Here is a 24,079-nt window from a genome sequence, read left to right as displayed (position 1 = left end):
GCGTGTGTGCACATCCCTGGTGTCCCTTCCTTTTTTTATAAGGACATCAGCATTAGATTCAGGACCCACACTGAAGACTTTGTGAATTACCTTTCTGTCCCAACTCTGAATGTCGTCACACTGAGGATTAGGGCTTCAATGTACGAATTTTAGAGACACAATCCTGTCCATAACAGTATTTTTACTTTAATTTTAGACTATTTATATAGCTTCCTTGGAAAGACTTACAGTGAACCATATTTTCCTGGGCTGGAATTTCTACTGTTTTATCCATCCATTCTGATCCCATTGGCCTCTCCCCTGCTTCCTGGAATATCTCAAAAACTGCTGGTCCAATGATCAGATTTTAAACGTGATGGTTTAAAAAAATGTGTTACAGTACAATTATTATCTTTCTCATGTTTATGAGTAATGACTGTACATGAGTAAGATCAGAGTGAGCATTCTGGTAAACTGTGAGTGAAGGCTGGCTTCCATATCTCTAACTCCATATCCTTGGCCAAGCCCCAACCTCCCAAGCGAATGAATATGAGGGTCTCCCTCTATTCTATTAGAGACCAGAGTGAGATGGTAATATCTCCTAGACTGAAAGAGAAGTTAAGTGGCTCCAGATAGAGAGGAAGGAGATTCATGATTTATAAAAGTATCTAAGGTTAACTCCTAAATTACAACCTCACACTCTCTCTATAAGATCCAACACAACAGTCAATACACATTAAGGACAAAGCCTGCTCCTGGGAGGTCCTGGAGTGGGCTTGGGTTAGGCTCATACACCAGGGGTTCAGTTCTGGCTTTGTTATTCTTTATACAGGCTTAGACAAGTCATTCAGCTTTTCTGGTTCCTCACCTGTGGGAATAATAATAGTACTTGCCCCATCTACTCAAAAAGAAGTACCATTATCATCTGCCTATGGCTCTGTCAACCCATATTATCAATTAAGTTTTATTGGTTGAACACCTCGTACTTTAAATTGTCACTATACACATTAGAGCATTAGTATCACTAAGATAGTTTTAGAATATTTTTTGACCTTGTGTTGTGAATATACAATTGCACAATAGTAACTTCCTGTGCCTTACATCAGGCAGCGTATTTCATTCCAGTTACTTTACAAACATCTCCTTAACTCACACCCTTAGTTACCAACACACTGTGTATTTACTAGGCACTCAGGAAGTGCTTGTTGCATTAATTAATCCAAAATATTTTCCTGTTAATAAACACAGAAGGACACAGACAAGTAACATGAGACCTACACAAGTATTATCAAGTGCCTTTCCATCTTCAATGCTGGAGGGAATACAAAAACAGCAAAAAGATGACTCCCGATTTTAGAATTTAATTGTGGATATGGTCAATTATACCACAAAAAAGAAAATAAAGTTGTGAATAAAGGGGGGGAAAAATAGAGAGAGAGAGAGAGAGAGAGACGGCAGCTTTTGTTTTATACCTTCATTAGTTTGTGTTACCCAAATGTCACTCTTGCCATTAAAGCCTGTATATACTAAGCCTAAACACTATTCATGTGCACACGAGAGTGGATTAATGTCTGTAGTTTTCCTCCACAGCTTCCACAATGGCTCCAAAAAGGCTCATAAATAGGCCTGTGATGAGCATTGAAAATGTCCTCCTTAAGGATCTAAGGCTTCATCTTATTCTGACAATAAGTGAAAAGATCCATAAATACAGTTTTAATTAACAGCAACGTTGAGATGTTTAGAAATAGACTGTAGCCTCCCTGAATTGGTTGGCCTTCTCATAAAGAATTTTGTTTTTCCCAGGGGGTCAAAATTAATTAATGTCCTTTATTTAGCGGCCCATTGTTTCAGGGATGCCTACACAAGTTCAGTGAGCCACATTAGTGTATCAAGGATGATCTAATCGGGCTGCTTTGAAGCGAGTACTCTGTAAAAATACACTGTCTCAAGTAGTGATTAACAAGGAGGATAATAAAGTATTCTGTCAGAATGATTACTTTTCTTTATCTGTGGACAACATTACTTGTGTACAGTATTGCATAATGACCAGATTCAAAACTTTTCAGGTGGCCTTTCATGAACTCACACAAGCTATAAAAGTTCAAAAAAGAAAATAAAAGCAGCCATTAAAAGTCTTTAATTGTTCCATTAAAAGGTATCAATTGATCACTCATGTTTGTCTCTTTGAGCAATGCACAGAACATTTCCCACGTCTGCTGATTATACTTTTATCTTTTCCTAGACTGAGGCTCTGATACTTTTGTACCCTTAGAAGCATTATACTAGCAGATGTCCTCCCTGGTTTCCGAATTCTGTCTTAAGATAAGGAAAGATTTCTGCAGATGTTATCAGGAGACCTCACAGACATTGCATCTAAATGGGACTGTTGCGATCTTAGCAGCAAAAATGAAAAATGGATTATTTCTCAAAAGTTCTCAAGAGAAAGTATTTATCCTCAGGAACTATCATAAAAGTAAAAAAAAAAACACAAAATTTCATCCAAATGTATTTTCACTGTTGTGATGTTTACTATAGTGAAATTGTTAGGAAATAATTTAAGAGTTTACCATTAGAAAATTTTTATAAATTATGTTATATCCAAAAAGCAGAATATCATGTTAAATATATTTCGTAACAGATGGAACTAGAGGGTATTATGCTGAGCAAAATAAGTCAATCAGACAATTATCATATGATCTCCCTGATCTGAGGAATTTGAGAGGTAAAGTGGGGGATTGGGGAGGTAGGGAAGGAAAGAATGAAACGAGACGGGGTTGGGAGGGAGACAAACCATAAGAGACTCTTATTAGTCTCATGAAACAAAATGAGGGTTGCCTGGGGGAGGGGGTAGGGAGAGGGTGGTTGGGTTATGGACATTGGGAAGGTTATGTGCTATGGTGAGTGCTGTGAAGTGTGTAAGCCTGATGACTCACAGACCTGTACCCCTGGGGCTTATAATACATTATATGTTAATTAAAAAAAAAGAAATTAAGAGTTCAAAATTTAAAAAAAAAATTATCACATACAAACTTGTTCAAAGTATATTTATGAAATCACTAAGTCTAGTAGAAACCTATTTTTATATGAAAATGTATACATCCAGGAAGACTGGCAAGATATACAAATAGAAAGATTATAGGTGATTCTATCACTCTATTGTGATTACCAGAGAAGTTTTTTGTTTTTTTTCTTTTTTCTGCTTATTTACACATTTAAATTTTAGGAAGGGATGCATTACGTAGTAATGTAAAATTGATGAAAAGAAATATTAAGGAAAGAAATCAATATTAATGGAGGAAAAAGATAATTTTTCAGGGTTTCTCCATGGTAAAACTTAAAAATACTCATCACAGTTTCCACCAACAAATGTAGGTGCTACCATCATGTACCTTGGATTTTCTATTGAGGTGCAATTCTTGTTTTTACTTATTTCCTTTTTGTTTTTAGATTTATTCTCCCTGTCATCTACTCCAGCCCTATCATTCATCCAAGGGCTATGGGTTAATAAACTCATATATCCTTTTTTATCTTCCTCTCCACGCTCACACAGTTATTCACAGACATACTATGTGGAACGATATATGTTCATGAATAAGGGGGCATTTGTTATTATCTGTCCTACAAAAAATTGGACCACAGACGCTACAGAATCATTTTGTATATTGCTTTAGCCTTTAATAATATGTTCTGGGAATGTCTGGCTGGCTCAGTTGGTTAAAGCCTGCCTTGACTCAGGTCATGATCGGGCGTCCTGGGATCGAGTCCCACATCTGGCTTCTTGCTCTGGGGGGAGCCTGCTTCTCCCTCTCCCTCTGCAGCTTTCCCTGCTTGTGCTTGCTCTCTCTCAAATAAATAGTATCTTTAAAAAATATGTTTTGGAATCTGAGGCATTTGAAGTGGCGGGGGGTGGGAGGTTGGGGTACCAGGTGGTGGGTATTATAGAGGGCACAGCTTGCATGGAGCACTGGGTGTGGTGAAAAAATAATGAATACTGTTTTTCTGAAAATAAATAAATTGGAAAAATAAAAAAAAATGTTTTGGAAATCCCTACAAATCAACTGCATAATGCCAGAATCTCTCTTTTTTGTGGCGGCATGATACTGTATGCTGTGGATTTAAAAAGTTACATAGGCCTCCAGGCTGTCTCTTCAGGTTCCCAAAAAGGGGAGACATTGTCCCCCAAAGGCAAGCTGGCAATTTTTAGCAGGGAGATGAATGCTATTGGTATCTAGTGACTAGAGGCCAGGAAGACTGGCAAACATCATACAGTGCACATAACTCATTAGGTCACCTAAAACATCACCTGTGGCCTGGGGCACACACCCCGGGCATACTCAGATCTCAGGGCATTTGGCACTGGCTGTTCCTCTGACCACAATACTCTTGACTCAGGAATCCAAATGGCTCACTAGTCATGTCCTTCAAGTCTTTTTTGAATGGCATTTTCCCACCACAGCCTAACTGACCAGCCTAGAAACTGTGATCCTTCCCCAACTGTGACACACACAACCGTGCACATGCCTTCTCAATCCTACTTCTTACTCCACTCAACTTCTAACGGACCCCATACTTTATTTCCTTACCATGTTGAATCAGTTAGCTTTTCCCTCCTTCTAGAATGGGAACTGCACTGGGGCAGTTGAGTTTTCCTCACTAACGTATCCCCAGCACCTAGAACAGTACCTAGCATTCCACAGGCCAATTCATGAATGAATGAGGGAACAAATAAATGATGGTATGAATGAGGGACATTCATTTTATTTCTGATTATTTTCAACTACAAACAATGTTGAGGTAAATATCCTTATATACATGTGCTTATGTGGTGATTGTTTTATTTCTATACGGTCAGAAAGCTTTCCAGAATGGAAAATTTCCCAGAGAAGCATGAGTATCCTTCTCTGGCCACCTGTTTCTCCATTTCTCTGTCATCCAATGGTAGCTTTTAAAAACCTTTCCCCATCTTTTTATTTTGATTTGTATTTTTCTGATAACTTGAGGACTTGAGCATCATTTGATATTTTTGCTGATTATTTGAATGCAATCACCGGTGAATGAGTTATGCAGATCTTTTCTGGTTGTTAAAATTTTCATCTCCATTAAGTCTATAAGAGTTATCTATATGTATCCAACTTGTAATTGACACACAAAAATTTTTCTAGCCTATTGTTTTCCTGTTGATTTTGTTTATGAAATTTTTAGGCCACAGCTGTAATTTTTTTAAAAGATTTTATTTATTTATTTATTTGACAGCAATCACAAGTAGGCAAATAGGCAGGCAGAGAGAGAGAGGAGGAGGAAGCAGGCTCCCCATGGAGGAGAGAGCCCAACGTGGGGCTTGATCCCAGGACCCTGGGATCATGACCTGAGCGGAAGGCAGAGGCTTTAACCCACTGAGCCACCCAGGTGCCCCTACAGCTATAATTTTTTACCATCATCTTTTCTTTTGTTGCTTCTGGTCTTTTGGAAGTGAGATTCTGTCTTTACATTACCCATGATTCACCCTCTGTTTTCTTGCAAGAGTTTTATTGTTTTTACTTGTTGCATTTAAGTCTTTAATCCATCTAAATATATTTCTGTCTATAAAATACAGAAAAGTAAAATACACAAAAAAATGTCATTTTCTTTTAGCTATGTACCCAGATATGCCAACTCCATACTGAAAAAGACTATCTTTTTCCCCACTGAACTGGTCTCTGTTTTGTATTAAATCCTAATTACCAACCTCAATGTCCTGATGGCCTATCCTGTTCCATTAACTTATAATCTAGTGTATACTAACTTCATGCTTTAAAAAAACTAAACAAACAAAACACCCAAAAACCACACTTGGTGAGGAAGAGGAAATACAATCTGGCAGGTCAAATGGAGTAAGAATATTCAATCTGGAATTGAAATGCGGGCCAAATGTCAATCAAAAATGAACTTGTAGGCTGTAATGGAACATCATAAAGTTTTCAATCTGCCTGAATATATAAATAATACAAGTATTCTTCTCTTTTTGCTAGTCATAGAATGGCTGAGACAATCTTGCATATTTTTCCTTTAAAGCGTCATTTTAATTAATGCCATTATAATCTTGTCCTTTTTCATTGTGCCTATGCTTCAATTGTTTTGAGTGATACTGTATTAGAGTTCTCCAGAGAAGCAGAACCAATAAAATGTATATGAATCCAGAAAGACATTTACCACACGGAATTGGCTCATGTAATCACAGAGGCTGGCAAGCCCCCGGATCCGCAGTGTGGGCTGGCGGGCTGAATACCCGGAAAGTCAACGGGACAGATGACATCTGCATGCAGCGTTGAGGGGAATTAATTACTTCTTGCTCAGGGAGGCCAGTCCTTTTTTGTTCCATTTAGGCTTTCAACTGATGGGATGAGCCCCACACCCCTTTCCCACATTATGGAGGGTAATCTTCTCAACATTCACTGATTTAAACTCTAACCTCATCCAAAGACACCCCCCGAGCTGACATATAAAAGTAACCATCACAAATACCTCAGTTTTTTTTTTTAATCCCTAAGAAAAGCTAGATTTTATCCCTAAGAAAATGTAGACAAGTTTTATCCCTAAGAATAGTTGTCTCTAAAATGATTATTTTTTTTATCCCTAACAAAAGTTAGATTCCAAGGTGGGGGGCATACAGAGTAGACAAGACTTCTGGGTAAAAGTAAATGAGAATATAAGCTTACTTCTGCTCTGAGCCTATTACCTGGCAGACCATTAAGGATTCTTTTAACCTCAAATAACAAGGAAGGAGGCAAACCCTGTCAAGAGTTTGTTGATGTCCATTCCTTCCATCACCACTTACCTTTTACGTCTCAGCCCCTACACATCAGAGGGACTGGAACAATACTGGTGGCCAGCTGCTGGCCACTGGGGCCACAAGAGAACTCCTCCCATTGTTAACTTCTGCCTACGGCAGGCATTCATCTGAATGTCCCTTACTTTTTGAGTAGATAAAACCTGTGAGTCTCTTAAAACAGGAGTCATGGATTTCCTTGCTGTAGCAATGTCAGTTCTGGGTCTAGTCAATAATTCAGAGGTTACAAAGGACTCACTCTCTTTTCATGAAGACTATTGAGCTCTGCCCACACACACACACAAGGAATGTCATCTGATATTCATTTAAATGGTGAAGGCAGCTTTCCAGGGGTGCATTACTTGGCCTGGGGAATCTCTGTTAGACTTACCTGGGGTGTGATCCAAGTCTGGGCTCAATGCTTCAGCAGGAATTCTGGTGCCAATGACCCAGTCCAAGTCATCTTCAGAGTCCTGAGTAAGACTGCAGGCTGTTGTCCAGTTTCCTGAAGTTATTTCAAAATTGCAACTTCCTGGTGTGCTTGTATAATGGCCTAAGGAAAGGAAGATATTAATGGAATGTTTTGGAAATTTACACTACACTTGGTATTATACTACATTTGTGATGATTTAGAATTAGTGCCTGCCTATTTTACTTATTAATCAATTTAAAGAACTAAGACATTGGCATTCATTGGTAATTTTAATTGTACAATGTACATGGTAGCTTTTTTTTTAAAATCAGAAAGTCTAGAGGCAGTGCATGAACACTGTCATTTATCCATGAAGGCATTGTATGGATTGACTAATAATATTATAGATGATAGATAAAACTGTGTCTACACACAAGCAATGAACATAATATTATGATAATACAGATAAGTCAGATAGACTAAATCAATAGCTTCAATTGTCTCGAAGTTCAGTTCAGTCCCTGTGTTCACTCTGGTGTTTGAAGAGCACAGATGATTAGAGGGGCAAAGTCATTAGCTAAAAAAAGGTGCCTTTGGAGAAGTAGTAAACTGTAGAGGACACACACCCTCTCAGGATACCATACTAACCAACCACATATAACATTTCAGGGCTAGTCCCTCAATATTGAAAAGTTCTCTTCCAAGGGTTGATTGATAACTCATTAAAAATTAAGTTATTCATAATGAGACAAATTACCAGATAATAGCTGAATGTCTACTACTTAGTCATCTGTGAAAAGTACCATCATAATACAATTGATATCTGCTTTCGTTTTTAATTTTTTTCACACAGCAGTTATTATCTTTGACCATTCACTGTAAAAGTGTGTTGTACAGACAGAATGATTGCGTGATTTAACCACTGTGAATGAATTGAGATTGTTATGGACTTTTCCTTCCTTTTTAGAGAGATGACATTTATGTTGCTTTTAATATTTCTTCTCTATATGGTTTCCCGTTCATAACTTCTTCTTAATGTAAAACTAATAGTAGCATAAAGAAACTGCATCAGGAGAAAAACTTGCTGTTAAAATGGATGACAAACATATCGAAAACAAAGTTTAAAAAAATTGTACAGAAAATGTTCTGGATTCCTGATGATATTCTCTTTAAATATCAGTATTTCACTACTCAGGCATGACTGTATCTTATCCTTAAAATCCAGAATCATTTTTAATTATGTACATTTCTTTCATTCGACATGGTATATAATGCATTTAATTTTAGATGCTTATTTATGGGCTCTCTATATCCCCTCCTTAGGTTTATCATTCCAGTATCATGATATAAATAGGTTTATAATGTGCTATCAGTACAGCTGAAAGTAAGAAATCTAGTTCCCCAGGTGTTTAGCTAACATAAGGACAAACATGCAGAATCTTCCAGTATAAATACAAAATGGCCATTGTGTGTTCTTTAGAATGATGTCATATACAGGTTTTGCACTATTGCATTTCCATGTAACTGACTCCCTAACACACAGAACCTATAAAATCATTGTTCTCTATCTTTTTTGATTCTCTGTAACCACCCTTGAACCTTCTTTTCCACCTTATCTAACATATGACTTTATGTATGGCTCTAAAGATACCAATACAATCACGATAAATTCTATTTCATTCTCTCTACCTCAAAATTATGTCACTTTTTCCTTTTCCTTTTGTAGGGCTAATGTCAGCTTACGATTTCAACACCTTATCAAGCATTCTATAGCTATTAGCATTCTATGGCTCCATTTATTTCAGTTAGAGAACTTTTCCAGCTCCTTCAATCTCACATTTTCTACCAATTCCTTTCTTATAACTTGTAAACATAACCAGGGTGCCCCTCTTGATTTAATTTTATATCCTTAAATTTCTTGCTCTGTATACTTTCACTCAACCTTTCCCACAGCCCTTCACACTTTAATGCAGATGACCTACAAATCTACAGCCAGGATGAATGCAGGTGTATACCTTCAAACGTTTGTTGAATATTCTTGGAACATACAACTGTTGTCTCAAAATCAAAAAGCCTAACATGAACTCATCATTCACCTCTCCAAATGAGTTCTTCTTAGAGATTACTGATTAAGTTCAGAACATGAATCTTCTCTTTTCTTAAAGATTCTACCTTTGGGGCTCCTGGGTGGCTCAGTGGGTTAAAGCCTCTGCCTCCGGCTCAGGTCATGATCCCGGGGTCCTGGAATCAAGCTCCACATCAGGCTTTCTGCTCAGCAGGGAGCCTGCTTCCTCCTCTCTCTGCCTGCCTCTCTGCCTACTTGTGATCTCTATCAAATAAAATAAATAAAATCTTAAAAAAAAAAGAAAAGATTCTACCTTTGAAGTTATCTTTGGCTCTACATTCCTCATTTCCATATTCAGTCTATCACCAACACTTGTTGGTTCTCCATTTGAAAACTTAATTCTCTCCTTCCCCTAAAGTTTATAACCTCTGTCCAAGTTCCATTGGTCCAAGCCCCTGATTTATTTAAGAGCTTATTTTTTTTTCAGTATAGCCTTCATTGATCAACTTTACAAACCCAAACCACATTAATCATCTTTAAGAATGCTCTTGTGTTATTTCCATGGCTCAAAATATCAGGTTTTTCATAATATTTGAATATACTCTCCTAAACCCCTTACCTTGCATACAATAACCTTTACTTTGATGCAGAACGGTTTGAAACTGAATCTTAAAATGACCTCTTTGCCAACTAAATTTTTCAGAAAATTATCTCTTAAATAAAAACCGATTTTTTTTTAATTTTATGTTTAAGATTACTTTCCTCTATTTTTTGAATGTTTTCCTTAGTTTTGGGGGGTTCATTTATCTGTCATTCCTTCTTTCTCTTGTAGAGGACAGAAGTGCTATTTTATTTGACAATCCACCCTCTTTCATTCAGATAGCCAGACATGACTTAAAGGTTATCTAAGCAATCGTGATGGGCAATGTTTTCTCTTTCCTCATCTTGATTAGTTTAGCCATAGTCCTGGGATACAATCTAGACATTGAGCCTTACTGTGGAAAAGGCGCCTAGGAAAAGATTGCCTTTTTCTTAAAAACAAATCAAAAGAAAGAAAATCCGTTTATTCTTTCTCAGGCTATCACTGTAAAGATATGATCCTTGGGACGGAAGAGATTATATGGGTAGGGTAACTAACTTTATTACAAAGTCATTTACATGAAAATAGCCCTGGATAAAGAAGGAAGGAGTCCATGTAGTTTTAATGTTTCGATAACAGAAATTGCTAAAATCAACCAACTCTAGGATTCTTGCTTTTGACCTCTTGCTACTAGAGATAATACAGCTTCCTTACTGTATTAATTAAACATCGGTTGGTTCCAAGCAACTGAAAACCCAAGTAGTAGAAGCTGAAACAGACAGGAATTAATTCATCTCAGTTAAAAAGAGGCCAGGAAGTTGTCTGTTTAGGGTTGGTATTGTGGTTCAACTGTGTGGTTGTGAAGCACATATTTTCCATCTGTTATTCCTGTCACCTTATCATCCTCCTGCTCATTCATGGTTGCAAAAGGACTGTGGTACTCCCTAGTATCACATGTGTTCAAGGCATTGAAAGAAGTGGAAGAGGAAAAGAGAAGAGACTTTTCCTCTAGTCTGGTGTTTTTCCTTCTAAAGAGATACCTTCCCCAAATTCCCATGTGTATGTCATTGGCCTCCGGTGGCTACAAGGAAGTCTGGAGAAGATGGTATTTGTCGCTGGTCACAATGCCACCACAAATAAAATTGGGAGTTCTGTTTTTAAGAAACACAAAGGAGGGCCAGGCAACTAAGAGGAATTACCATGATGTTAGGCTGGCTGATGTTGAAGTTTCTACTTTAAGTATATTTACTAATGTATCTTCTTCATTCCATCTAGTAGATCATAGTTGTCTTTGAATGTTCAACTTCCATCCTATCTTTCCCTTTTCAAAACACGTCAGAGTATTGTGCACGTGTGTTTTATGGCACCTAACAGTGATTATAGTTATTATTACTCATTTAGAAGTTCATTACTTTTTTTTTAAAGATTTTATTTATTTATTTGACAGACAAAGATCACAAATAGGCAGAGAGACAGGCAGAGAGAGGGGGAGGCAGGCTCCCTGTTGAGCAGAGAGCCCAATGTGGGGCTCGATCCCAGGACCCTGGGATCATGACCTGAGCCAGAGGCAGAGGCTTTAACCCACTGAGCCATCCAGGTGCCCCTCTTTACTTCTTTATTGTGGATTGTCACTGTAACTGTTTACCATTGAATTACTATAAACATTTCTATGTGGGCAGTATTCCTACTGCCCATAGTGGTTCCATATATAGCTATTAAATCATAAATGATACAAGGAACTTTGTAATATTTCTTGATAATGATTATGTGGTCAGTATTTTCAAAATGGTTATTGCTCTTGATAAAGTATTTTCTAAATTGTGATCTTTGTCATGATTCTTCAAACAGACTTAAAGTATTACCACCACCGTCTCAACAAATGGCATTTTCCCAGTAGTATGGTATTCCAGCCATACAGTGGTATGGTCAGTGTAAAATTGATCAACTTACTTATATATTTTTAAGAGCTGGCTCCATAATTATTTTTAATTCATCACATTCACATATTTGCCCTATTGAGCTATACCACAATACATAATACAGGGATATTTAATACTTTCTCCTCAGCATGAAATGGCTTCATAGAGTGCTGCATTGAGAAGGATTTGGAAGACTTTGGGTTCAGTGGGAAAGAAGGCTCTGACTGGATAATCATGTTTGTAGCTGCTGTAAAAGGCAGCAGAGTATGCACCCATCTACATACACCCTGCACATCCCTAGCCTAGAGTACAAAGCAATTAATACAGGCGTTAGGTAATAATTTTCTTCCAAGTAAAAAAAGAGTGCATTTTGGAACTTTATGGTTTCTTTTAAAAACAATCGATTTCATTTATTCCAAACCAAGAATTTTTCTAACAGGAGTTAGAGATACAAAATAAAAATTTACCTTTGTTTATGACCTACATTAAAAATTTACTTTTGAGGAATTGCTGAGTTTATTTTCTGGTAAGTATATAAGGTATATATAATACATCCACTTTGACTGACAAATTTCAAGAGAGTATAAAAATAATGAATGGAGAGGCTGACATTATCAATCCTAGAAGACTGAACAAATACATTCTTTATATCATTTAATTCTCAAAGTACTCTATAGAACGGATGGGATTCTAGCTAAGATAAAGATGAGGAAACAAGTCTCTGAGAATTTAAATAGTAGCTGAACATGAGAGGGCCAACATCAAAATGAAGACTTCAGTTTAATAAACCAAACGTCCATTTTTTCCTTATTTTTCTCCAAAGGCCATTTTGAAAATTTTGTAATTTATTTCATCATCCACAACAGATTATCTGATTGCAGGAATCTAACCCTGATGTCTCCAATGTATCCAAAAGACTTTCAACATAAAATACTGATAGGGGCGCCTGGGTAGCTCAGTTGGTTGAGCGACTACCTTTGTTTGGCTCAGGTCATGATCCCGGACTTCCAGGATCGAGGCCTGCATTGGGCCCCCAGCTCCTTTGGGAGTCTGCTTCTCCCTCTGACCTTCTCCTCTCTCATGCTCTCTCTCACTCATTCTCTCTCAAATAAATAAATAAAATCTTTAAAAAAAAAATACTGATCAAGTCACTTTGCAGAATCAATAAGTCACCCGTATATCCACGTGTGCCGTGGAGTGCTCCTTTTGGATGTGAACAAAGTCTGTCAAAGGTCTTAAGGAAAGTGACCATTTCATTTGTCAACATATTGTTTTAATTTTAATAAAATCAAATTCTGCATGCGGTTGTCCACCAAAGCTGAAGGCAACACTAACAAATATGAGCATGCAACTGACTCAGGTTCTGAAAATCAAAACTGCCTCTGTGTATTTTTACATCAATAGGTCAAGTAGCTGTGGGAAAAATAAAAATCATATAAAGCGGTCTGAGAGGAAAAATGAGTGAAGCCAAGGGTGTGGGGGGGGACACGACAAAAGCAGCATTCACATTTGAAAAACCAAAACAGTAACTATTTGGGTTGTACAAGCCGATATTTACGTTTCACGGGCACGTGCACGCACGTGCGCGTGCACACACACGCTTGTCTTCATCTGTACTGTACAAGTAAAACTGCATTTATGTTTTTGTTGTAAAAGCAGCCAATTTTGGCTCAAGGCATAGCAGGGAGTGAATTTCCCCAAAGAGCTGCGGTACCGATAGCCACAAACCAAAGGAAGACACCCAGTGGTAGTAAGTGCAATCTCTTACTGCCAGACAGTGACTGTTTTATTGTCCCTTTAAAATGCAGCCAACAGTTGCTTGGAGTTGCTGCTTTCTTTTACTGAGGTGTCCAACTCAGGTGCTGTGATAACCTTATTATGAATAGTGTGTGTTACATCTCAAAAGCAATCAGAATTCTTTTATAACCAACTTTTTCAAAAAGCAAAGAACACCGTATTTTGATATATCCCCTTGTACCCCCACCTAGGAGAAAGTGAGTTTCTGAAATCTAAGACAATGTCTTACTCATTTTTATATATTCAACACTTAGAAAGCTATTCCCAGCCCATACTAATAATAGGAATAAATGGAAGAATATAATTTTTATATAAATATTTTCAATACATGTGCATCTGGAAGTGAGAGGAGGAACATTTACTGCCTGTAACTATTTTTCTTTGTGCACACGACAGCTCTCCTTCCCCTCACTGGATTATGTATGTCAATGTCACCTTGTTCAAATTATTTTTCTTTTAGAAAATTCATTTTCTTTTGCTGGTGATTTTTTCTTTGACTTTTGATTGGATATTACTTATTTTCATATGCAACCAATGAATCGTTGACCACTACACCAAAAACTAATGATACTATATGTATATAGGATACATATATACTATAATGGTACTATATGCTGATGATTTTTTAAATATTCTCTACTTGTTATGTCTGGTGGGGAAAATAGCTATTTTACAAACGTTCTGGAGCTTTTTTTTGAACTTCACTGGAATCGGTTCTCTATAGTCAGTATCAAAAAATGTATTTTTGGGAGTACTTTAAAAAAGCTAGAAAGAACACTAGGGGAAAAAAAAAAAGCTAAGTTAAACCTAAATAGAAGCTTTTAAAAAAGAACAATAAGAAGTATCTTTCAATATATTGTGAATTTCATTTGAGAATGCATATATTATAAAGGTAATAAAGAATAGTTTGTAAAATTAAGATTATAATACTGTGGCATTGGTAGTACAGTTTTAGGAAGTGCCAGTGATTTTTCACCCCCTTTGGCACTTTGATTTCAAATTAAAATATAGCATTAATGTTGAAAAATTTATGATAAGTGAATTAAGTCCATCACAGCAAGAAAAATACTATATGGTTCCAAATACTGGTGTTAGATAGCCAGATTGTCAAATGCATAGAAACAGAGAATCAAATGGTGGGTTTCAGGGGCTGGGGGAGGGAAATTGGAGCATTAATTGTTTAATGGGTATAGGGTTTCAGTTTTTCCAGATGAAAAATGTTCTGGAGATGAAGGGTGGTGATATCTGGACAATAATGCTAAAGCACTTAATGCCACTGAACTATACAGTTAGAAATGGTTAAAATGGTAAATTTTATGTTATGCACATTTCACCACAATTTAATGAAACTAATAAACACAAAAGAAGATAAAATGAACACTTCAGAAGCATCATTACTATAAGATCTTGAGAAATAAAAAGGATATTGAGTTAAAAAGAAAAATTTGAACATGACTTCTACGATAATCCTTTCCTCTACATGCATGAAATTGTCCCAAAGGTAGAATCTACCCCCCCTTTCTCTGTTTGAATTGAAGCTATACATTTTAATTTGCATGACCACTAGAAAGATCCAAGAGTGACCTTCTAGAATTTCCGAGGCTAAATCATATGAATTCTTCCTGTTTTTCCTGTGGCTCTTGGAATGTTTGCTCTTGAAAGTATTTACTCTGGTAAAAGCCAATCCCATTCAAGATATCCGACGGGGGCGCCTGGGTGGCTCAGTGGGTTAAGCCGCTGCCTTCGGCTCAGGTCATGATCTCAGGGTCCTGGGATCGAGGCCCGCATCGGGCTCTCTGCTCGGCAGGGAGCCTGCTTCCTCCTCTCTCTCTGCCTGCCTCTCTGCCTGCTTGTGATCTCTCTCTGTCAAATAAATAAATAAAATCTTTAAAAAAAAATAAAAAAAGTTATCCGACGGTCCTGTGATAGTCCTGTTATGGAAAGCCCAAGCCACATTAGATAGCCCTGGAGAACGAGATGCTATGTCAAGCCAAACAGAGAGATCAAAGAGTAAGAATGTGCCAAACCCGGAGGGGAGGAAGCCATCTTGAAATGACCCTCCAGTTCCAGCGATACCTGCTGGGAGCCATGTGGATGAGAAACAACCTGCCTTGCTGATTCCTTTCTGAATTACTGATCCACAAAATTGAGTACAAAATGAAACTTTTTTAGGCTACTAAAGTTTAGGGTAGTTTGCTATGCAGCAAACCCTAACTGCAACAGGTAGCTTATATGGTAGTGAGGTTCCCTATGAATGCCTATCAAAAAGAAATACAAAAAAAGAAAAATTCTTTGGATTAAAATACAAGCTCATATTTTAAAACTATATACTTGGTTGTATGCATGACTTCTAAAAATCACTTGAATTAAAGTTTGAATAAAATAACCAATGTGGCCAATCTAGTTCCGTAAATTAATCATTTACTAGTATTTATTTGAAGTGCTCATTTTTAGCCTTATCTATAAAATCAAGCTTCTGGAAAAGGAAATAAAAACCAATGAAGAAATGCAGACCAACAGGCCAGTTTTGGCGATTAAAATTCTGACACCCTCCTCCCCCTGCAGTTGTGTGCAATGACATGTTGAGAAATTTTTAGGACAAGATTTGCTGTGGTGTTTAGTATGGGGATAAAACAGTTGAGCGGGCTGAGATTTGGATGTGTGGATAGAGAAGCTGGGAAAAATGTTTTGACTATTTTAAATCTCCTCTAGTGCACGGAAAAGAGTGTTTCCTCTCCGTCATCAATGCCAATATGTTACTTTCCTAATGTAGTAAAATCTGTGCTGCTCGGGCTGCATGAGAGCAGACAGATCACTTACCACAGTGAGCTTCATCAGACCCATCAGGGCAGTCCGGCTTATAGTCACAGACAAGGTGGGACGCAACACACTTCTTGTTGTGGCACAAAAAATCAGTGGCTTCCGGGCAACTCTCAGAAATCTCTCCCACTGGGGAAAAATAATAAAAACAAAGTCATTTTTATAATATTTCTTTAAAATTCTAATATCCCTTTTAGTGGTTTTACAGATACACTTAAGTAAGTTATTGGTTTTAATAGCTGTCCAAGGCAGGCTTCTAGACACCTCTCTGCTCTCGGTTTCACAGCCAGTTTTCCAGCTACTGTGCTTTCAAAATCATCCATTGCCTAAATCCAACATCTTAATCCATGCACTAAAATGTTTTGGTTTGGGTGCCAGCTTAGTTTGCTAGCCTCATTTTCTGCAGCTCTCCTGGTAAGCACCTGCAGCTAAAGCACAGTACGCCCTACTCCTTAAGGGCTCATGAAGAGATCACATGTTCATTTCTCCATGTGTGCACATCTGCTACCTCCTTCACCTACATTGGCCATTCCTTCCTGGGCTCCTGGTGGTCTGCTCAACCTCAAGACTCCAGGAAACTGTTCCCCTCTCCCCTTGTTTTGCCTTTTCTTTGCCAGCCATGCCCCAGGTGGGTGCGCTATGTTTCCTGCCACCGGAAGAACCCTTCTATTCCTATGTTAAATGTTTACCACCTCATAGAGAAGCTGCATTACAGCTCTGTCTGCCCCTCCAGTTTCCAAGCCCCTTAGAAGCAGGAGTTTGGGCTGCATTTTCTTAAGCCCAACATAGCTCCTAATCCATAGTTTGTGCTTAGTAAATTCTGGCTATAGTAACTGAAGGCATAATGGTTTTATCTAAAGGGAGTTTAGGAATTAGCATAGAATTTTCAAAGCAATTCATACTTTTTAATTGAAATATAATGAACATACAGTGTTATATTAGTTTCACGTGTACAATACAAAGATTCACCAATTCTATACATTACTCAGTAGTCATTAAGTGTATTCTTAATCCCACTTACCTCTTTTCACCCATCCCCCACACCCCTTCCTCTCTGTAGTCATTACTTTGTGCTCTATTTATGAGTTTGTTTGTTTTCTCTTTTTTATGCTTGTTTGGTTTCTTAAATTCCACCTATGAGTGAAATCATGATATTTGTCTTTCTCTGACTGACTTATTTCACTTAGCGTTATACCCTCTAGTCTATCCATGTTGTTGCAAATGGTTAAATAATATTCCACTGTGGGTCTGTACATATGTGTGTGTGTGTGTACACACTCACACACAAACACACCATATCTTTATATATAGGGTATGGTGTGTATGTATATTTACACATAATATATATAAATCTACACACACACCATAATCATTCATCTACAAATGGATATTTGAATTGCTTTAATATCTTGACTATTGTAAATAAGGCTGCAATAAACAGAAGAGTGAATATATCTTTTTGAATTAGTGTTTTCATTTGCTTTAGATAAATATCCAGTAATGGAATTACTGTATCATAAGGTATTTCTACTTTTAATTTTTTAAGGAACCTCTACATTGTTTTCTGCCATGGCTACACCAATCTTCATTCCCACCAATGGTGCACGAGGGTTCTTTTTCTCCACATTCTTGCCAACACTTGCTATTTCTGTTTGTGTGTGTGTGTGTGTGTGTGTGTGTGTGTGTGTTTTGTTTTTATATATATATATATATATATATATTTTGCCATTCTGACAGGTATAAAGTAATATCTCGTTGTTTCGATTTGCATTTCCCTGATGGTTAGTAATGCTGAACACCTCTTCATGGTCCTTGTGCCATACATATGTCTTCTTTAGAAAAATGTCTGTGTCCTCTGTCCATTTTTTTAATGTGATTATTTGGGGTTTTTTGGTACTGAGTCATATAAGTTCTTCATATATTTCAGATATTAATCCCTTATCAGATATATCATTTGAAAATATCTTCTCCCATTGAGTAGATTGCTTTTTTTGTCTTGCTGATGGTCTCCTTTGCTGTGCAAGAGCTTTTTATTTTGGTTTAGTCCCAAGAGTTTAATTTTGCTTTGTTTCTCTTGAATGAGGAGACATGTTGAATGAAAAAATGTTTCCATTTTTCCAAAGAAATTCCCAAAAAAATTACTGCCCATATTTTCTGCTAGCAGTTTTATAGTTTCAGGTCTCCTATTTAGCGTCTTTAATCCATTTTGAGTTTATTTTTGTGTGTGGTGTAAGAAAGTGGGCCAGTTTCTTTCTTTTCCATGTAGTTGTCCAGTTTTCTCAAAATCATTTCTTGAAAGGACTATTTTTCCCCATTGTATATTCTTGCCTCCTCTCTAGCAGATGACAATATAAGTGTGGGCTTATTTCTAGATTTGCTATTATGTTTAATTGATCAATATGTCTATTTTTGTGCCATTACCATACTGGTGTGATTATTACAGATTTGTAGTACATCTTGAAATCTGGGATTGTGATGCCTCCAGATTTGTTCGTCTTTTTCAAGACTGCTTCAGCAACTCAGGGTATTTTGGGGTTCCATACGAATTTTAGGAATATCTGTTCTAGTTCTATGGAAACTGTCATTGGTATTTTGATAAGGATTGCTTTAAATCCATAGATTGCTTTGAGTGGTACGGCCACTTTAATAATTTTCACAGGTAGGGTCACCTGGGTGGCTCATTCCGTTAAGTCTCTACCTTCAGATCAGGTCATGATCTCAGGGTCCTGGGATTGAGCCCCAAAGCATTGGGCTCTCTGCTCAGCAGGGAGCCTGCTGCCCCCTGCCCTCTCTCTGCCTACTTGTGGTCTCTCTCTCTCTGTCAAATAAATAAAATCTTAGAGATGCAACAAGGGGGGGCTTGGGGGTTAGGAAAAGAATAAATGAAACAAGATGGGAAAGGGAGGGAGACAAACTGTAAGAGACTCTTAATGTCACAAAACAAACTGAGGGTGGGCAGGGGGGATGGGCATAGGGAGAGGGGGGTGGGGTTATGGACATTGGGGACGGTATATGCTTGTGCTATGGTGAATGCTGTGAAGTGTGTAAACCTGGCGATTCATACACCTGTACCCCTGGGGCTAATAATACATTATATGTTTGTAAAAAAATAAAAAAAAAATTAAAAAAAAAAGACAACAATTTTCACAGGTAAATTTTACCATACATTTAAAGAATTAATACCAACTCTTCTCCAACTATTCCAAAAAAAAAAAAAAAGAGGAAGGAAAGTTTCCAAATTCATTCTATAAGACCAGATTTACTCATATTGAAACCAGACAAAGAGATATATAGGCCCATATCTCTGATGAGCAAAGATGAAAAAATCTTCAACAAAATATTAGCAAACTGAATCCAGCAACATGTGAAAAAACTGATTCACCACAATCAAGTGGCATTTATTCCTGGGATACAAGGATGGTTTACTATTCATAAATCAATCAACATGACATCAGATTAATAAGAAAAAGGACAAAAACCATCTTGATCACCTCAAGAAATGCAGAAAAAACATTGACAAAGTACAAAGTACATTTATGACAAAAACTACCAACAAAGTAGGTTCAGAGGGAACACATACCTCAACATAATAAAGGCCCTATATGAAAAATCCACAGCTAACATCATCTTCAAGGGAGAAAAAGAAGATATTTTCATCTAAGATCAGGAAAAGGACTGTCCACTCTCACTTTTATTCAGGGTAGTCCTGAAAGCCCCAATCACAGCAATCAGATAAGAAAGGGAAATAAAAAGCATCCAGATTGGTAAGGAAGTAAAACTTTTACTGTTTGGAGATGACATGACACTATATATAGAAAACACTAAAGACTCCACCAAAAAACTGTTAGAACTAATAAATGAATTCAGTAAAGTCACAAGATTAATGAATTAATTTTAAAAAATTAATATACAGAAATTTCTGCATTCCTATACACTAATAATAAAGTGGTAGGAAAAGAAAATAAGAAAACAATCCCATTTACAGCTGCACCCAAAATGACAAAATGGGAGGAGACTTAACCAAGAAATTGAAAGACCTGTACTCTCAAAACTATAAAACATTAATGGAAGAAATTGAAGATGATATAAAAAAAGTTGGAAAGATATTCCATTTCCATAGATTGGAATAACCAACATTGTTAAAAGTCCGTATTACCCAAAGCAATCTTAGCCATTTACATATATGAGTATCATTTTAAATCACAGGAAGTCCAATGATGATACTTTATATCTTCACAGAGATGTGCATTAATGGGTCCCAAACTATTTTTAATCTAGTTCAACAAATTAAATAAAGCTCACAATTCCTTTGTTACAGATTATAACAGGTACATAGCTGATGTGCCTGAGATAAGGGTAATTTACTCAAAGTTAGGTATTATTTCCATGAAGAAAAAGAGTAAATCTCTTGATAAAAATGCAAGTTTTAACTTCTACAATTTCCAGAAATAATTTACCAGTAAAATATAGTATGAAAATGAAGAATGAAAAGAAGGCATGTAAGAAAATGGCAAGTAGTTTAACTATGGGCATCAGCAAGAAGAATTAAAGGTCATGTTCACTGAGTGGTTTATAGAAGAAGCTTTGCCATATAATTTTTAATTAACACTAGTGAGAATTTATAGTTAACTCAGAGCAGTATGTGGGTATTATTTAGTATGCAACTCTATGCATCGGGGATTATTTTATTTCTCCATGCCATAGGCTGTGGAGCCCTATATAATTACTCCACAGAGGAAATGTGTTTTGACTTTAAATAATTCACTCTTTAGTTTTTAAAAAGGACTAGAATGGACTACATGTCTAAATGAGGCTCATTTCCTTAACAATATAGAGAAGCAATGACATGAAAAGAAATCAAGTCAGTTCTTTGCATTGCAGTAAAGCAAGCAAAGACTAAAATATCTATAGTTTAGACATCATCCCAAGAAAAAAGAAAAGAGCCTACAATTCTAAGAGAAGTAGATCTTCTTTAAGACAAGAATATAGACAGACAGTTGTTACCAAAAACATCACGGTGAGTAGGCAGATTATTCAGGCAGATTATGTTAGTGGGACTGTCTTACACGTATTCAGCCACTTTCAGGTTTATTCAATCAAAATGATAAAAGTAGTACCTCCTACCTGGTTGACAAATATGTAGGATGAACAATAATCTCACAGATTCCACGGTTAATGGTATAAGAATGGAAAGAACAGTGGTGCTCATAATAGAGGGTTGAGATAATAGGGCCGGCAGAATCGAGCATATGAAAAAAAAAAGAACTAGAGTTAATATTTATTTTAGGAAAAAAAAAAGTTGGGGCCCCTGGGTGGCTCAGTCAGTTAAGCATCTGACTCTTGATTTCTGCTCAGGTCATGATTTCAGGGTTGTACGATCGAGCTCCACGTCAGGCTCTGTGCTGAGCATGGAGACTACTGAATATTCTCTCTCCACTCTCTTTGCCTCTACCCATCCCTCCCCTGCAAAAAAAAAAAAAAAAAAAGAAAGAAACAGAAAAAAAGGTGGCAGAATCCTAAAGACCTAAAACCAAAGCATGATAAATCAAAAATCCTACAATGAAGAAAAGGTCTGTAGAAGAATGTAGCTGAAATATTTAAAGATTTTTATTTATTTTATTTATTTGACAGAGAGAGATCACAAGCAGACAGAGAGGCAGGCAGAGAGAGATAGAGAGAGAGAGAGAGAAAGGGAAGCAGGCTCCCTGCTGAGCAGAGAGCATGATGCGGGACTCGATCCCAGGACCCTGAGATCATGACCTGAGCCAAAGGCAGCGGCTTAACCCACTGAGCCACCCAGGCACCCTGTAGCTGAGATATTTAAGGCAATAAAAGGATGATGCATATGTTAAGACTAATCTGCTATAGATTGGAACAGACTGTCACTAGCCTGAAAGTGACTCCAGTTTAAAACTGGCTTTATTCTGCTTTGAAACAGAACTGACAATCAAGAAGCTCTCGCCCCTTTAAATTTCTATTTGGATTAAAAGTTTTATATACAGGGTTCATTATACAGAACTAATCGTTCTATAGATTGTATTTGCCAGCAAACATGAGTTTTATCATCTTCTCAAGTGATGATATTCAATATACCCTCCATTGCAGACAGTAAATTTCACATGGGCACACATCTTTCAGCACCTTCATTTCTCCTACAAAATATATTAATCATATGCAAGACATAATGGGCATATTCCCTGCCTTTGAAGACAGTGCTATTTAGGTGGTAATACCATGTCTTCTCAGGTGACTCTGTTCTGACCACTTCTCAGATTTACCTTGTTTTTGATGACTTTTTCTAGTTGGAGAATACTGGCCAAGTCTTTCGTAGCATGCCTTTCTCCTGGAATTTGGATTTGTTGTTGTTATTGTTTTATTTGTTTTCCCCTCATGAATAGATAGAATTAATGGTTTGGGGGAAGAAAGACTACAGAAGTGTTATTTTCATCAGGTAGTGACAAGAGTATAAACTATTAATAGGACTTGGTAGTGCTCCTGTGGACCTGGCTGGTGTAGTGCCTGCCATGATTCTCCACTGTAAGGTCTCTTTTCTATCCGTTTCCATGCTGCCTTCTTCGGAAGGGGATCACTGGGTGTGGGCCACATCTACAGTGATCTACAGTCCCCCTCCTTCACGGCAGGGAATCTACATAAATTAGCTGCAATTCTTATTCATGGAAAATGATTCTTCTCTCTCGTTTACTTATTTATTCAGCAAATATTTATTCGGATGATCTGAATATTCAGTAAATATTAGTATGGACTCAAGAATATCTTATAATCTGAGTCACAATACAATGCAACTTTATCTTATTGTCCAACTTGTTCCAACTTTGGCCAAGAGGACCTCTTTCCCTTGGCTCCTGGGTCCCTTTGATATACCCACCGATGTAGGCTTCTCTTTTTGCACACCACCTTATCTTGTAGCACTCTGCAAGTTGCTTCAGGCTCATCTTGCATGTTTTCTGGCCCAGTCCTAGGATCAGCCATCAGCCATTTCTCTCAGAAGTGGTAGGTCCTTTTTTTAGCCTTTTTAAAGATTTTATTTATGTATTTGAGAGAGAGAAAGCAAAAGAGAACAGAGTAGGAGGGAGGAGCAGAGGAAGAAGCAGACTCCCCACTGAACAGGAAGCCTGGTGCAGGGCTCCATCTGGGACCCTGGGATCATGACCTGAGTGGAAGGCAGACACTTAACCCACTGAGCCACTCAAGCTCCTCGCCCTGGTTCCTTTTACTGGAAAATGTTATATGAAACCAAGCTCTGGGTACTAGGTTGCTCCTTGGCACTGAGATGTCATTGTTTCTAAGCTATAAAGACTTGAAAAGTCATGCCATTTTTTCAGTTATAAAAAAATCATCAGTATCATCTCCTCAACTAATGTCGTTCCCTAAGTCTCTCTTTTCTATCTCAGGAGCTCTTATGAGAAAAATCTTGCATTTACTCCTATGATCCTCAGTGTCTCTTAGTCACTGTCCTGTTCCCCCCCCTTTACTGTGCTGCATTCTGGTGAGTAAGATCATATATATACATATGATATATATATATCATATGTATATGTATATACATAAAATATATACACATGTGTGTATTATATACTTATATTATATGAATATATTTTAAGATTTATTTATTTAGAACACATGCAAGTGGGGGGAGCAGAGGGAGAGAATGTTCCAGAAGATTTTCCCTAAGAGCAGAGCT

General features: G+C 37.2%; 1 protein-coding gene across 1 annotated transcript in view; it reads right to left on the bottom strand.

Annotated features, from left to right (window-relative positions):
• Nucleotides 1-24,079, bottom strand: part of MALRD1 (MAM and LDL receptor class A domain containing 1) — an 838,152-nt gene that overhangs the window by 227,009 nt on the left and 587,064 nt on the right. The window contains exons 33-34 of the mRNA XM_044228594.1: nt 16,378-16,506; nt 7,176-7,337 (exon numbers count right to left, since the gene is read on the bottom strand). Of these exons, the coding sequence (XP_044084529.1) occupies nt 7,176-7,337; nt 16,378-16,506 (291 nt within the window). The remainder of the gene's footprint in view (nt 1-7,175; nt 7,338-16,377; nt 16,507-24,079) is intronic.

The sequence above is a fragment of the Neovison vison genome, chromosome 12, assembly GCF_020171115.1.
Source record: "Neovison vison isolate M4711 chromosome 12, ASM_NN_V1, whole genome shotgun sequence".
NCBI lineage: Eukaryota > Metazoa > Chordata > Mammalia > Carnivora > Mustelidae > Neogale > Neogale vison.
This window is presented reverse-complemented; position numbering and strand designations above follow the sequence as displayed.